The sequence below is a fragment of the Lithobates pipiens genome, unplaced genomic scaffold (genome assembly GCF_037356315.1).
Source record: "Lithobates pipiens isolate NorthernLeopardFrog02 unplaced genomic scaffold, aLitPip1_a1.2 Scaffold_8, whole genome shotgun sequence".
Taxonomy (NCBI): domain Eukaryota; kingdom Metazoa; phylum Chordata; class Amphibia; order Anura; family Ranidae; genus Lithobates; species Lithobates pipiens.
The window spans coordinates 138,272,634-138,289,439 of NW_027507903.1; the positions used below are offsets into that span (position 1 = coordinate 138,272,634).

The following is a 16,806-nucleotide window of genomic DNA, read 5'->3' on the forward strand; positions in this document are numbered from 1 at the left end:
TATTAGTATACAATAATTGGTGTAAATATGGACATATTTAAAATGTAAATATGAAATATGGTAAATATGACAGTTGCAAAATATACAGAATAATTTCTAATCATATATGTTCAGCCATGTATATGGACTACTTACATAGTAAAATAGTCCACATGGAACAGGTCTGAGGAATAGTTGATGGTCATTCCAATCATGGACAGCAAACGAGATCCCCTCCAGAACACAGCCAGCTCAGAGACACAAACGGCAACCAATGCTTCACTGCGAGGACTCAAGCCTGGGGAGCAAAAACTCCTGCTTGAACTGGGCCAGTATAACTGTGTTAAAGATATAAAGCTTGGCAAGATCACTAACAAAGGTATTAAGTACATTAAAATAAAGCACTAGGCAATAAGACCCAGCAACAATAAGGCTGCATAGAATAATAGGTAATAGTAGAAATGGTGAACATACCTCTGCGATTTAGGATATATAAAACTGTGCTGCTTTACCACCATGAGCTCCTTCAGCATCTGAAATAAATGCCTGAAGAGCTGGTATATGAGCACATATCGAAGCATCAGGCCAATCACAATGTTGATTGTGATGGCTGTCAGCTGGCCACAGTGAATGGGCGGAAGAGCACGACAAAAATTGCCGCCTAACTCCGCTCATGGTCCCCTGGCGTAATATTGTACTACTTAACCACTTCAGCCCTGGACCATTTTGCAGGTCAAATACCAGACCACTTTTTGCGATTCGGCACTGCTTTGTTTTAACTGACAATTGTGCGGTCATGCGACTTGGCTCCCAAACAAAATCGGCGTCCTTTTTTCCCACAAATAAAGCTTTCTTTTGGTGGTATTTGATAACCTCTGCGGTTTTTATTTTTTGCGCTATAAACAAAAATAGAGCGACAATTTTGAAAAAAACGCATTATTTTTTACTTTTTGTTATAAAAATATAAAAAAACATTTTTTTCCCTCAGTTTAGGCCGATACTTATTCTTCTACATATTTTTGGTAAAAAAAAACAATAAGCAATTATTGATTGGTTTGCGCAAAAGTTATAGCGTTTACAAAATAGGGGATAGTTTTATGGCATTTTTATTAATAATTGTTTTTTTACTAGTAATGTCGGCGATCAGCGATTTTTATTGTGACTGCGACATTATGGAGGACACATCGGGCATTTTTGACACATTTTTGGGACCATTGTCATTTATACAGCAATCACTGCTATATAAATGCAGTGATTCCTGTGTAAATGGCAATGGCAGTGAAGGGGTTAACCAGTGGGTGGCAGTGTAGGGATTAAGTGTTCCTAGGGGTGTGTTACTTACTTGTGGGGGGCTGGGCTTTCATTTAGTGAACACTGATCTCTGCTCCAATCACATGGAGCAGAGATCAGCGTCACTAGTTGCTAGGCAGAATGGGGAAATGCTGTTTACAACGGCATTTCTCCATTCAGCCGCCCCGTGAGACGATCGCGGGTATGCCCGCAGCGATCGAGTCTGCGGGACCCGCGACCGGACTCACAGGGGTCCCGACTGGCATGTGAGTGTGCCGCCGCCGGCGCGCTCGCGATGGCAGGGTGGCATTAAAGATTGTATGTACCTGTATGCCAATATGCCTGCCCGTGCCATTCTGCCGACGTACATCGGCGTGCGCCGGTCAGGAACCGGTTAAATACTTTCTTTGTTATAGAAAATCTGTACCCATCTGAACCAAATTAACTTCTGAAGAAGAACTTTTAGTCTGTAACGTGTAAGGTGTTTTATTGATCATTGTCATTCCATGATTGGAATGACCATCTACTTTAAACAGATCCGTTCCATGTGGATTATTTTACTATGTAAGTTGTAGTCCATATACATGGCTGAACATATATGATTAGAGATTCTTTTGTATATTTTGCAACTGTCATAATATTTACACCAATTATTGTGTAGTAATATTGTACTACTTGAATTCTTTCTTTGTTATAGAAAATCTGTACCCATCTAAACCAAATTAACCTCTGAAGAAGGACTTCAGAGATGTAAACATGTAAGGTGTTTTATATCTGTATTGATCATCACTAGTCCGTCCTGCACCAGGACAGTGGTCAGCTCATACAATTGTACTAATTGCTATAAGATACTGTTTTTATGCATTGATTTCTATACGTCCACTATTGGTATATGAAAATAAATGTATACCTTTTTATATTCAATGTTTTGGTCTGTCTATAATAGACCCCTAGGGGTTCATAACCGTGTCTTCTGGCACCAGGTTTTCTTCATTTGTTCTTAATTTGGGTTGGACAGACCAAATCCTTGTCCACTCACTCTAATCCCTCCCCCTCTTTTCTTGACCATTGTTTCAGAAACACATTTGTGAGGTCAAAAATGTTTTATTGGGTTGAGGTCAGAACTCTGTGCAGGCCAGTCATGTTCCTCCACCCCAAACTTCTCATCCATGTCTTTATTGACCTTGCTTTGTGCCCTGGTTCACAGTCATGTTGGAACAGGAAGGGGCCATCCCAAACTGTTTCCACAAAGTTGGTAGAATGAAATTGCCCAAAATGTCTTGGTGTGCTGACTCCTTAAGAGTTCCCTTCACTGGAACTAAGGGGCCAAGCCCAACCCCTGAAAAACAACCCCACACCATAATCCCCCCTCCACCAAATGATTTGGACCAGTGCACAAAGCAAGGTCCATAAAGACATGGATGAATGAGTTTGGGGTGAAGGAACTTGACTTGAACCCTACGGACTAAGACTGGGATGTCATTAAAGTTCATGTGTGTGTAAAGGCAGGCATCCCAATAGTTTTGTGTATAAGAAAATGTTGCTCAATCCAGCTAAGAATGAATTACTAAAAGTATTACACATTTACATTTAATTGATCCAAAACCGAAAACACCTTGAAATGTCTCTTTTCCCATAGTATCAATTGGCTGTTTGTTTACAAAATTTTCCTTAATTTAGTAATTTATTCATTAGGAAAGCAATTTAAAGTGCACACAAGCTTGGCAAATGTTTGCTTTAAGAAGCCTTCAAGTTGTGGTGAAATTACATAGAAATGTTTTATCTCTAAAATGTTATCTAACCTTCAGCTTGAAAACTCCCCTTCATTTCTGAGTTGTACAGAGCGACCTTTCTAAGATCATAATCAAATATCACCAGTACACAGGTCCAGCTACAGTCAGAGTGCTAAGCCACTTGCTCTCTACTTAACATAACACCCAAGGGAACTGAAATGACCCAGGTTCTGCAGACTATTTCAAGGCCAACTCTGTCTAATAAGAATTTTTTTAGTAAGAACTACCACATGCTGTCTTTATATATCTTGTACAGTATATCAGGTACTTTAGTGGTTACATATCCCCTACCAAACTCTGTATTTTCATGCAGTTCAGCTGACATAACTGAAATAGTAATCAATGCTCACAATCAATGAGAGAAAATTGGTACAGGCCCCTCTAACCAAGAGCTGTTCATGTGGTAAAGACCACGCTTTTCCGGGAATTATGGGACAGCTGTATCAGCCCTCCGTGCCCTGGATTTGGCACCTGTACTTCTGTGCCCCAAATACACTGTGTTACTGTACTGTACTCAGCACAGCATGTTCACATTTTCACTTTGTGATGGTAATATAAAAATGGGCAGTTGCTAAAAAAATCTGCTCCCATCATTCACCCAAAAATACATACATTCTATTAGAATGTATTGTATGTGTGTTAACAACTGCAGTTTAAAACTGGTCCATTGTTTAAAAAGCAATACGGTGTGTCTCTGTGTATAATAAATTATATCTAAAGCCAACTTTTTTGTGATAAAGTAGGGCAGTGGTAGGCTACCTTTGAGAGATGGCGATCTACCTGGACAACATAGATGAGAACAAAGATCACTGGGGTGCAGCACTTTTTTCAAAAACAAAAAAGAATATAACTAACAAGCCCCCAATAAAAAGTAAAGAGGGTGTAAAAATATAAACTTAGCCTACCTTAACATTTAGCTTCAGTATGAAACTCAGCATTCACTTTCATCCACAATTTTTTCATGTCTGATGAGCAATTGGTCACCCCCTCAAGGCTGATGCCGGAATCAATCATGAAAGCAGAACATCTGATACTTAAGCCTGATTTGCTTGAGAACTGGCTATCTGCTCTGAGTTCTGACCAGTGCAAGTAGTATGTAGGGCAGTGTCCAGGTGTTAGTAGTAAGCAGGGCAGTGTCCAGGGGTCAGTAGTATGTAGAGCAGTGTACAAAGGTCAGTAGGATGTAGGGTAGTGTACAAAGGTCAGTAGTATGTAGGACAGTGTACAGAGGCCAGTAGTATGTAGGGCAGTGTACATATGTCAGTGGTATACAGAGGTCAGTAGGATGTTGATGTAGGGCAGTGTACAGCGGTCAATAGGATTTAGGGCAGTGTACAGAGGTCAGTAATATGTAGAGCAGTATGCAGAGATCAGTAGTAAGTAGAGCCGTGTTCAGAGGTCAGTAGTAAGTAGACCAGTGTACAGAAATCAGTAGTAAGTAGGACAGTGTACAGAGGTCAGGAGGTATGTAGGGAAGTGTACAAAGGTCAGCAGCAGGGCAGTGTATAGAGGTTATTAGGATGTAGAGCAGTGTGCAGAGGTCCATAGGATTTCGCTCAAGATGCATACATGCGGTTACATCAAATTCCAACTGTCAAGAACACAGTGACATACAACACGCACAACAGGACTAGAAATAGGAAGTTCAATAGCCAGTAGCCAATAGCTTCTGTCTAGTAGTTGAATCTGAGCAGTCATGAGTTTTTGCACGTCGGAATTGCATATACAAGATCGAAACCTGCTCTCAATCTTTTGCTGGTGGAAATTCGGCCAGCAAAATTCCGATGGAGCATACACACGGTCGCATTTGCTGACGAAAAGCTCTCATCGGTCTTTTGCTGGCCGAAATTCCGACTGTGTGTACGCAGCATTAGGCTTTGTTCAGATGAGTGCTGGCACCTGCCTTTGTTTTTGCACCTGCATCCACCCTGAACTGAGCGCAAGCAGCCTATAGAGATAGATTCAGATGCGGTATGTGCATGGACACAGCCACGCAGAAGTGGTTGTAGGGCTTTGCATGGCTCCTGCATGACTGTTAAATTTTGAAATGAGACCACTCTCCAAACACTCTCAAATGCCTCCACTGCATTTGTATCAACCGCTATAGGTTGCCTGCTCACAGTTCAAGGCGGATGCAGGCCAAAAACAAAGGCAGCCCAGGGGCTAATGACCATCTGAGCAAAGCCTTAGACAGCTGTCACTAGAATAGTTGTCTTTCCTGTTTTGGTGACTCAAATTTTAGATTTTCTATCACTTTTAGTCCCAGTTTCAATAATTAGCAGAATGAACTAAGAGGGTAACTCTGACCAGCTGAGATATAGACAGCAATAAAAACCTGCCAGGGGTTCTACATTTCCCTGCTGCACTGTATCCAAAGCTAAAAAAAAAATTCTTTAGATTTACAGTACTTATTATCTACTATACTTATTATGTTCAGCTGAAAAATGGCCAGGGCAGGAAGGAGGTGAATGTGCCCTGTATTGAAGTGGTTAATATATTTACCATAGGATTTTTGTGCAGTGAATTGCTGATATGCTAAGAAAAGCATGAACTGTCTGTGTAAATTGATCTCTTGCTATTCAGATCTATTCAGAACATGCAAACATCTAATAGAGTCAGTGGCGAGACATATACCCTTCCTCTGTTAGCCGCTATGGAACCATTTGGAGTTCAGACAGTGCTGAGACTTCTAATTGGAAAGCATTTTGTGCTCTTTAAAATGCATGCAATAGGAGCATTCTGAATGAACTGTTCATCTGTAGCATAAAGGTTTCATATAAATAAAAAAATGAATTCCTGACAGACTCCATGGCAGCCTACTTGTGGGTTAATCCCGCCCCCTCATACCTCATAGCACCCTTCTCCCATAAATCTTTGTTCTGGGCCAGAGGCCGTGTTCCTTTTTTATCCTCCTCCTAGGACCAAGATGAAGTCTTACCTTTTATGAAGTTTTCGGTAATCCAGGCCTGGCGGTGTGCACGGAAATACTGTGGTGGTTAACACTGATCCTCTTTGAAATCCAGCAATCCTAGCTATTAGCAGGTGGACATGGGCGATATTTTGCGATACCATGGAGAGCCATTGGCAGGCAAGCGGAAATGTGGCCAAACATCCCAGCTATTAGCGGGAGGCCTTGTAAATGCCCTGGGCGTGCGGTGGGTCGAGCAGCAGCTCCCAGTCCCAGATCTGGTCTGGATGATGCCATGGTGGTGGTAATGTACAAAAGTATTCATTATTAATGGCAGCTGTATCTCTGTGTTGTGTGTCTCCTCATTGCTCTCAGACTCTGGTGTATGTAGCCATGGTGGCTGGAGCGCATCTGCGTTCCAGCTCGCCACTTCAGGAAGTCGCCGGAACACCCCCCGAAATCTTCAAGTGGGTCCTGTCCCTGAGAGTCATTCTGGAAGTAGACTTTTATTCGCCTCCCCATGCAACTTCAGACTAGAGAGATACTACAGTACATAAGGTCTTGTTATCCCCAGGCTTTCGAGGTAGATGCTCTGACAGACCAATTTAGATTCCACAGGGCCTATGCCTTTCTCCCGGTTCCTGTCATTCTCTGGTTTCTGTTGAGGCTCAGGAATGAAGAAGCAGAGATAGTGGCAAAAGTCCCGCACTGGCCAAACAGGACATGGTTTCCCCTGCTGATGCAACTCGGCTTCCGGGACCCAGTTCCTCTGCCCTCCAGACCAGATCTCTTATCACAGGGGGAAACTCTAAATCCATGCACTTCCTATATGCATCTGATGGTTTGGTTTTTGAGAGGGGAAGCATTGAGGCCCTAGGCTGCCCAAGTAGGGCCATCTCCACATTATTGAATTCCAGAAGAGCATGTACCTAGGCTTCCTACAATTGGGCTTGGATCTCTCCTTGTCAGTCAGCTCGTTGCGGGTTCAAGTCTCTGCAATTTCTGCTTTTATGGGCGTTTGCTGGGCTAGACACCCTCTAACTTGGCAGTTCTTCAGAGGAACAATAGGGCTCAGACCTCAGGAAAGGTCAAGATTTTCTAAGTGGGATCTTCCCCTTGTCCTGGATTTCTTCTCAGGAAGAGAGATGGAATATACAGATTAGTTCTCTATTAAAGGGGTTGTAAAGGTAAATGTTTTTTCACCTTAATGCATTCTATGCATTAAGGTGAAAAAACATCTCACACTGCCGGCGCCCCCAGTCCCCCCGTTTTACTTACCTGACCCCCTCGAAAATCCCGCGCTCGCCCCCGCCGTCCTCTTCGCCGCTCAGCCTGGCCGCTGATTGGCTGGAGTGGATGGATTGAAAGCAGCGCAGCCATTGGCTCGCGCTGCTGTCAATCACATCCAATGACGCAGCGCGCCGGGGGGCGGGGCCTTGTGATACAGCGAGCGGCTATAGCCGCCGGCTGTATCACGGGAGCGCGCCCGCAGTGCTTCTCACCAATGCGAGGGAGCTCGCATTAACGTGAGAAGCACCTGCGGGAGGAAGCAGAGACAGCCGCCGAGGGACCCCAGAAGAGCAGGTTCGGGGCCACTCTGTGCAAAACGAGCTGCACAGTGGAGGTAAGTATGACATGTTTGTTATTTTAAAAAAATAAAAATTTTTGCTTTACAACCCCTTTAAGGAACTTTCTCTAAAAGTTGCCTTCCTGATGGCTATAACATCAGCCAAGGGGGTCTCCGAAATCAGCTCTCTGGGATGCAAGGAGCCATTTCTAACCTTTTTTCCTGATCAGGTAGTTTTGATTCCTGTGTTGGGTTCAAACCCCAGAGTATCATCTGTGTTTCACGATGATCATAAAATTGCTCTTTCAATGTTTAGATCTACACGAGATTCCAGTATTCATCCCCTAGATGTTGGGAAAGCTCTGAGACAGTATCCAGAAGCTACAGCTCCGTTCGGTCAGTCCGACCACCTGTCCTTTCTTTTTCATGGATTGTTCAGGCCATTCAGTGGGCTTACAAAGTTAAGGGTTTGTCGCCTCCAGAAGCGGTGATTGCTCACTGAACCAGCGTGTCTATATCATGGCTTCACATCACATGGCTCCAGAAGTTATTTGTAAAGCGGCCTCATGGTCTTCAATTAACATGTTCATGGCGCACTATTACGTATAGTCAGCCTCTTTGTCTTCAGTTAAATTTGGTTTACATATCTTGTCTTTTAATGGTGCCAATTAAACCTTTTTTTGTCTTTTATCCAGCATTTTGCCCACCCAGGTGTGTATGGTTAGTTATTTCCCACATGTAGGCTGCCATGGAGTCTGTCAGGAAAACTGAAAATTTCTATCAAATACTTACTGTAATTTTCCTTTCCTGATGGACTCCATGGCAGCAGGAATTCCCTCCCAGTGGCTGAAGTAGGCTAAATTATGGAACCCGGCCTCTGGCCCGGAACAAAGATTTATGAGGTATGAGGGGGCAGGATTAACCCAAGTGTAGGCTGCCACGGAGTCCATCAGGAAAGGAAAATTATGGTAAGTATTTGATAGAAATTTTCTGTTATATACATATATACACTGCACAAAAAAATAAAAGAACACTTTTTAATCAGAGTATAGAATCAATTCAATTAAACTCCTGGGATATTGATCTGGTCAGTTAAGAAGCAGAGGGGGGTTATTAATCAGTTTCAGCTGCTTTGGTGTTAATGAAATTAACAACAGGTGCACTAGATGAGCAACAATGAGACAACCTCCAAAATAGGAATGGTTTCACAGGTGGAGGCCACTGCCATTTTTTTCCCCAACTCATCTTTTCAGCTTTTTTTCACTAGTTTTGTATTTGACTAGGGTCAGTGTCACTTCAGGTAGCATGAGGTGATACCTGGACCCTCTACAGTTTTCACAGGCAGTCCAACTCCTCCTGGATGGCACATCACATCACTATGTGCCATTACCAGAAGGTTTGCTGTGTCTCCCAGCACAGTCTCAAGAGCATGGAGATTCCAGGAGACAGGGTAGAAGGTCTTAGGAGAGCTGGACAGGGTCGTAGAAGGTTCTTAACCCATCAGCAGGACCGGTTTATGTTCCTTTGTACAGGATCAGCACTGCCAGAGCCCTACAAAATCACCTCCAGCAGGCCACTGGTGTGAATTTCTCTGACCAAACAATCAGAAACAGACTTCAGGATGGCCTGAGGGCCCAATGTCCTCTAGTGGGCCCTGTGCTCTCTGCCCGCCACAGTGGAGCTCCATTGACATTTGCCATTGAACACCAGAATTGGCAGGTCCGCCACTGGCGTCCAATGCTTTTCACACATGAGAGCAGGTTCACCCTGAGTACATGTGACAGACGTGAAAGGGTCTGGAGAAGCTGTGGAGAATGTTATGCTGAATGTAACATCGTTCAGCATGACCGGTTTGGTGGTGGGTCAGTGATGGCCTGGGAAGGCATATCCATTGAGGGATGCACAGACCTCTACAAGCTAAACAATGCCATTAGGTATCAGGATGAAATTCTTGGACCCATTGTCAGACCCTACGCTGGTGCAGTGGGTCCTGGGTTCCTCCTGGTGCACGACAATGCCCGGACTCATGAGTATGCAGCTAGTTCCTGGAGGATGAAGGAATTGATACTATTGAATGGCCCCCACACTTGCCTGACCTAAATACAATAGAACACCTCTGGGACATTATGTTTTGGTCCATCCGACGCCACCAGGTTGCACCTCAGTCTGTCCAGGAGCTCAGTGATGGCCTGGTCCAGATCTAGGAGAAAATACTCCAGGACACCATCTGTCATCTCATTAGGAGCATGTCCCAACATTGTCAGGCATGCATACAAGCATGTGGGGGCCATACAAACGAGTTTCATTTTGAGTTGCTGCAATAAAATTTTAGCAAAATGGACTAGCCTGCTGCATTATTTTTTCACGTTTATTTTCAGGGGCCTTTGAATTCAGCCCTCTGTAGTTTGATCATTTTTTTCCCATCAAAAGACGTGCCATCCGTTCGTTCCTAACACATTACCCAGTCCATATCAGTATAGGTATCCAGCATGATATTTTTCCCCATTGAGATCTGATGGGTTTTCAAAGTGTTCCTTTCATTTTCATGAGCAGTGTACAATATATACAGTGTGTGTGTGTATATTTTTCTAATACCATTAGAGCAGGTTTGACCTGAACATGCAGCCCAAGATGGCTATGAATGTGGCCCAACACAAAATCGTAAACTTACTTAAAAATGTTAAAAATCAGTTTACACTTAGCGAACACATGTGGCTGAAGAAACATTTGACAGTGTTTCTTTTGAAAATAAAAGAAAACGAAAAAGGAAACGATCCCACTCTTCACAATTATGCCTTATTCACGCCATCAGTTTTCATCAGCACCTAAATTTGTGAGAAACTATTTTCAAGCATGAAACACAAAGGGAAAGAACCAAAATATCTCATGAGAACCTTGAGAATTAACTGAGAATTGCTACTACATCCATCGAAACAGATATTGTTGCATTCGTTTATCAAAAAGAGTGTCAGATGTCACACAATTGTTATGTTGCCCTCTTTTACTTTTATAATTTAAAATATTACAAAAAAATTACGTTTTATTACTCATATAGGTAAATTATCTCTATCAGTGATCGTTAACTTGTAATCTGCCTGACTTTTTCTGCTTATCAGCTATCCTTATTGTTAGTTTATTTCATGTATGACCCAAGGCAATTCCTCTTCTTCCAATGTGGTCCAGGAAGGTCAAAACGATGGACACCCCTGCATTAGAGTTTCCTTATAAGAGCTTGTTGGTGCTGCATACTACATCATACATAACTGCATCAAAAATTGTGCAGCCAGAGTATGATTACAAAAGGATAATGCACTGTAAATATATGCTGTTATATACATATATTGTAAATTTTCTGACTTACCTGTCAAAAGATTTCTAATTCTGTGCAGCCAGTCTTATGATGCACTGTCAGGTTTGCAGTGATTACCTGTGAATGATTGGCCTTGGTTGTAGGCTATCTGCGTCCAGGGCCAGTCATTTGCAGGTAATCACTCCATGAGCAAGAACATGCAAGCTGTTGCAATAAGCTGTGGGGGATGCAGGCCCCTCATGGCTTTCAGTGGGGCTTCCGCTGGGAACCACTCAACTCTACATTAAATCAAATATATGATGTTTTTTATGTTTTATCTTGACTGATGTTATTATTCAGAGATCTTCCTATGAATGATACTGTATAGAAACATTTTCAACTAAAGATAAATTATGTTATATATCTTTTTCAGGGGGCTTAACAAGCAAGGTTATCAATGTCGACGTAAGAATTTTTCAAATACTATTTCTTTTAACTTTTGACAATAATGAATACATGTATAATTTTTATTTTATTTTTTACTAGAGTGCAATGCTGCTATTCACAAAAAATGCATTGATAAGGTTATTGCTAAGTGCACTGGATCTGCAGTCAACAGCAAAGAGACAGTAGTAAGTGTTTTCCATTTGTAAAAAAGTATATGCATAGGTCTCTGCATTATCTCTGCTCCTTCAGTTGCAATAATACTGCAAGATAATTGCAAATCACATTTTGCTTGTGACCTCTCTCCATGTAATAAAACAGAGCAGTCCCCACTTTACACAGCTCCTGGTTTTTACCTTCAGATGGTGAAACCTAACATTGTGATCACAGAATCCAATTATTCACTTTAGGTTATTATTATACACCGTTTATATAATGCAAACAGTTTCAGCACACACTTTACAAAATAAATAGAGACAGGGTGGTTACAATATAATTCAATACATGAGGGTTCAGAGAGCCTTGCTCGTGAGAGCTTGCAATCTAAAGGAGAGGGTCAAGTGACATAAAAATTAATAACTGCAAGGGATGATGGAAAAAATGAAGGATACAGTTTGGACTTGTTCACACACGTGACAGACCTTGCCACTCATTTGAAAAGAGATCCGCAGTTGATTGGTTGACAGGTGGCTGGGAGGCGATATGTCACCTCCTCACCATCTGACTGATCCCTGAAAGGCCCGCACAGAGGCACCTCAACTGCACACATTACACACAATTGCAGGGTGGTTGCAGCACGACCCCATTGACCTAAATGGGTTGTGTTTGGTCGCAGTACTGTCCACCGAACGCAACATGGGGTATACGTTTTATAGGTGTACAACCCCAATCCAACTAAAGAAGGACAGTCTAGTCTTAACCAACTATTTTTACCACGCTCTGTCTGCACATGTGAATGAGCCATTTATTGGGTGGAGGATGGCTAGGTCTTCCTGGGGAGATGAGTTTTCAGAGATCTATTAAAGGCGGACAGAACAGATGATAGCTGGACAGAGTTGGGAGTTCTAGTGGATGGGAGAGGCTCTGGACAAGTCCTATAGGTAAGCATGGAAGGAGTTGACTAGGAAGCTAGACAGCAAGGGGTCTTGGGAGATGTAAATATGATGGCTTGGGTGATATTTTGAGATGATGTTGGTGATGTAGCTTGTGACAGAGTTGGCGATGGCTTTCTATGTTAGTATTTAGTATTTTATTCCTTGACAAAGCCAGTGGAGGGATTGGCAGAGAGGGGTGTCAGACACTGAATAGTTGATAAGGTGGATGAACTTGGCATGATAGGTTGATGGAGGGATAGCCTATGTGAAGATCAGCCAACAAGGAGGGAGCTGTAGATAGATACTGTTGTATATCCACTTAAGCCCTGGACCATTTTGCTGGCCAAAGACCAGAGCACTTTTTGCGATTTGGCACTGCGTCGCTTTAACTGACAATTGCGAGGTCGTGCGACGTGGCTCCCAGACGAAATTGACGTCCTTTTTTTCCCCAGAAATAGAGCTTTTATTTGGAGGTGTTTGATAACATCTGCGGTTTTTATTTTTTGTGCTATAAACAAAAAAAAGAGCGACAATTTTGAAAAAACTCATTATTTTTGCTATAATAAATATCCCCCAAAAATATATAAAAAAACTGATTTTTCCTCAGTTTAGACCGATACGTATTCTTCTACATATATTTGGTAAAAAAAAATCGCAATAAGCATTTATTGATTGGTTTGCGCAAAAGTTATACTGTTTACAAAATAGGGGATAGTTTAATAATTTTTTTTTACTAGTAATGGCGACGATCGGCGATTTTTATCTTGACTGTGACATTATGAAGGACACATCGGCCATTTTTGACACATTTTTGGGACCATTGTCATTTATACAGCAATCAGTGCTATACAAATGCACTGATTCCTGTGTAAATGACACTGGCGGTGAAGGGGTTAACCAGGGGGTGGCAGTGTAAGGGTTAAGTATGTCCCGGGGAGTGATTCTAACTGTTGGGGGGTGTGGCTACGTGTGACACGTCCCGATCACAGGGAGCTGAGATCAGTGACACTGTCCCTAGGCAGAACGGGGAGATGCTTGTTTACATTAGCATCTCCCCGTTCTTCCTCTCCGTGAGGCAATCACGGGTATCCCCACAGCGATTGAGTCCACGCGACCCGACTCATGGAGGTCCCGGGCGGCGCGCACGCGATGGCATGGCGACAAATTTAAAGGGACGTACAGATACGCCCATTTGCCCAGCCGTGCCATTCTGCCGACGTACATGCGTGTGACGGTCGGGAACCGGATATTCTGTTTAGCATGCTTTGTTTAAGCACTGTTGTTTTTAAAAAGGATTGCAGGTGTGGGCCTCCCTTAGTCACTACAGAGATGTTTCTCTAGTGACTATGGCATTCAATTTCCCTTGAGATCTTGCTTGTCTTACTCCATCCAGAACAGAAAGATCTGGTTTGGAGAGTTCCCCTTTAAACCAACTTGGTAACATTCTCAAAATTTTCCAAATGGTCTTCAAAATGTAACACTATGCTAAGCCTATAGTTAGCTGTTATGCCACGTACACACGATCAGACTATCCGGCGGACTTAGTCCGGCGGAAAATCCGCTGGACCTTGCAGCGGAGGTCCGCCGGACTTTCCAAAGAGCGGACCTGCCCACATACGCTCAGACTTTTCCGGCGGACTAGGTCCGGCGGATAATCCGCCGGATTATGGCGGGGGACTTTTGAAATGAACAGACTTGCCCACACACGGAGAAAAGTCAGTTCATTTTGAATGTGGCTCCAGGTAGACGGAACTAGATTTTTCTCTGTGTGTGGGCAAGTCCGTTCATTTCAAAAGTCTGGCGGATTAGCACACAGACGGGCGGATTAAGAGTCAAGACTTCTTTCTAAAGCCGCGTACACACGGGCGGACTGTATGGCCAACTTAGTCCGTCAGACAATCCGACGGACTGTCCGTCCTACTTTCGAATGAACGGACTTGACCACACACGATGCACAAACAGTCCGTTGAAAGCTTGCGCGATAACGTGTACAGCACGTACGACGGGACTAGAAATAGGACGTCCAATACACAGCAATGCAACCTTCGGCCGTGTAAATCCTTTCTGAGCATGCGCCATACTTAGTCCGTCCAACTAGCCTACTCACGAGTGGATTGTCCGCTGAAACCAAAGTCTGACGGACAATATTACGGAAATTCCGAAATACTTAGTCCGCCAGACTGCACGCTGAAAAAGTCAGCTGAAGCCCAAACACGAGCGGACTGTCCGCTGAAATGTGTTTCGACGGACTAAGTTGGCCAGACAGTCCGCCCGTGTGTACGCGGCTTAAGTCTGCCGGACTTTTGGGAAGAAAAAGTCCGCCAGAGCCCACACATGGGCGGATTGTCCGCCGGATAGTCCGATCATGTGTACGTGGCATTAGAGATACATTTTGGTAAATCTTAGCATTTGTATGAGGTCTTGAATTTATAGCATTGCGTTTTTTGAAGATTTAAGAAGAATGCAGATGAATAAATTTTGTTTTGTTCAATGTTCCATTTTTACAGCTACATAAAGAAAGATTTAAAATAGACATGCCTCACCGATTTAAAGTGTACAATTATAAGAGTCCAACATTCTGTGAACATTGTGGGACACTTCTCTGGGGACTGGCAAAGCAAGGACTAAAGTGTGCGGGTAAGTACTAGAGTCCTACTGATAGCAGACTGTGAAAGTCTGCAGACTGCAGAGTGTGAAATATCCCCTGCAGTCTCTTCTAAAAGTTCTACTGACAGCTAGAAAATGACATTTAATTTTTAAAAAATTTTTTTTTTATTTAAACTCAGTTTACTGCAAGAAAGTACCATGACAGAGCATTCAGTTCACAGTACAATAAGCAGATAATAGTATAAATCACCACATGCATCATGTACAGCATCAGTTCATTAAACAGTAATACAAACTGAACTTAAATAACAAACAATTGTTTCCTGGATTCAAAACAATGTTGTACGATTACTAGCATACTGTAGATAATACAGCCATAGGGCTGGCATAATCCTAACACATCATAGAATCTACAAGAAGAAAAGGGTTTAATTCCCAGAGGTTGTCAGTGTAATGCCCCATACATGCGGTCGGAAATTCCGACAGAAAAAGTCAGATTGGATTATGTTGTCGGACTACCCACACCTAGACCTGCCTTTTCTCCATCCCCTTACACACTTCCTAGCACCACCCCCTTTAGAGAACAGGGAACCAAGTATAATTTTTTTTGGGGGGGGGGGGGCTGTACAAGTAATTTTTATGGAATTTGTTAATATAAAAGCAACAAAGTAAAAAGTACAAAACATTGGAAATATCCAACAGTTACCAAAGTAAGCTCAGAGGCACTTCCAGATGATTTCAACAGACCCATATGCAGCAAAGAGACAGCCCCATATGCAGCAAAAGACATCCCATATCCAGCAAGAGACATACCAAATCCTGCAAGAGACATCCCATATCCAGCAAGAGACAGCCCATATCCTGCAAGAGACAGCCCATATCCTGCAAGAGACAGCGCATATCCTGCAAGAGACAGCGCATAACCTGCAAAAGACATCCCTTATCCAGCAAGAGACATCCCATATCCTGCAAGAGACAGTGCATATCCTGCAAGAGACAGCCCATATCCAGCAAGAAACAGCCCATACCCTGCAAGAGACATCCCATATCCAGCAGGAGACAGACAATTCCTGCAAGAGATAGCCCATATCCTGCAAGAGACAGCCCATATCCTGCAAGAGACAGCCCATATCCATCAAGAGACATTCCTTATCCAGCAAGAGACAGTCCATATCTTGAAAGAGATAGCCCATTCCTGCAAGAGACAGCTAATATCTTGCAAGAGACAGCAATTATCCAGAAAGAGACATCCCTTATCCAGCAAGACACAGTCGATATCTAGCAAAGAGACATCCAGGCAGCCCCCATATCCAAGCAGCATTAATAGACAGCCTCCGTCCAGGAAATCTGAATAATTAACTTGTCAAAAAAGCAATGTCTCCACAGGAAAGTAGGCTAGCACATCATACCGCAGCTCTTCCTGACAGCTGCAATTGGTGGCAAAAAGGAGCAAGAGATCCAGTCTGCAGAGAGAGGAGGAGTGCAGATGATATCACTCCATCTTCCACTCTGTTAGGGCTGCAGCCGACACTACAGAAACTGTTTCGGCTTATGCGGCCGCCAGCTTACTCCACGGCTGGCGACCTAGTAAAGTAAATGATATAGAAATAAAATCTCCCTCACTACCTTTGGCAGAGGTGGCAAAACGATGTTCTGGCACGTCCCGCCAGAAAAAAAGCCCTGTTCTAATGTCATAAATTACTTTTTCATGTGGGATAACTTGGTTAACTTTGTGTACCCATTAGTACACCAAATGTGGGGAGGATTGCACGCATTTGAGGGTGATTCATTTATGAGCTAAAAAAAGCAATTCTCGTAAGAAGATTCTAGTGTGT

General features: G+C 43.1%; 1 protein-coding gene across 2 annotated transcripts in view; it reads left to right on the forward strand.

The window, feature by feature from the left end:
- The window catches only part of PRKCQ (protein kinase C theta), a 147,606-nt gene that overhangs the window by 96,018 nt on the left and 34,782 nt on the right, over window positions 1–16,806 (forward strand). For both annotated transcript variants that reach the window (XM_077473015.1, XM_077473016.1), the window contains exons 6-8: window positions 11,260–11,291; window positions 11,373–11,458; window positions 14,872–15,001. In XM_077473015.1, coding sequence (XP_077329141.1) covers window positions 11,260–11,291; window positions 11,373–11,458; window positions 14,872–15,001 — 248 coding nt within the window. The remainder of the gene's footprint in view (window positions 1–11,259; window positions 11,292–11,372; window positions 11,459–14,871; window positions 15,002–16,806) is intronic.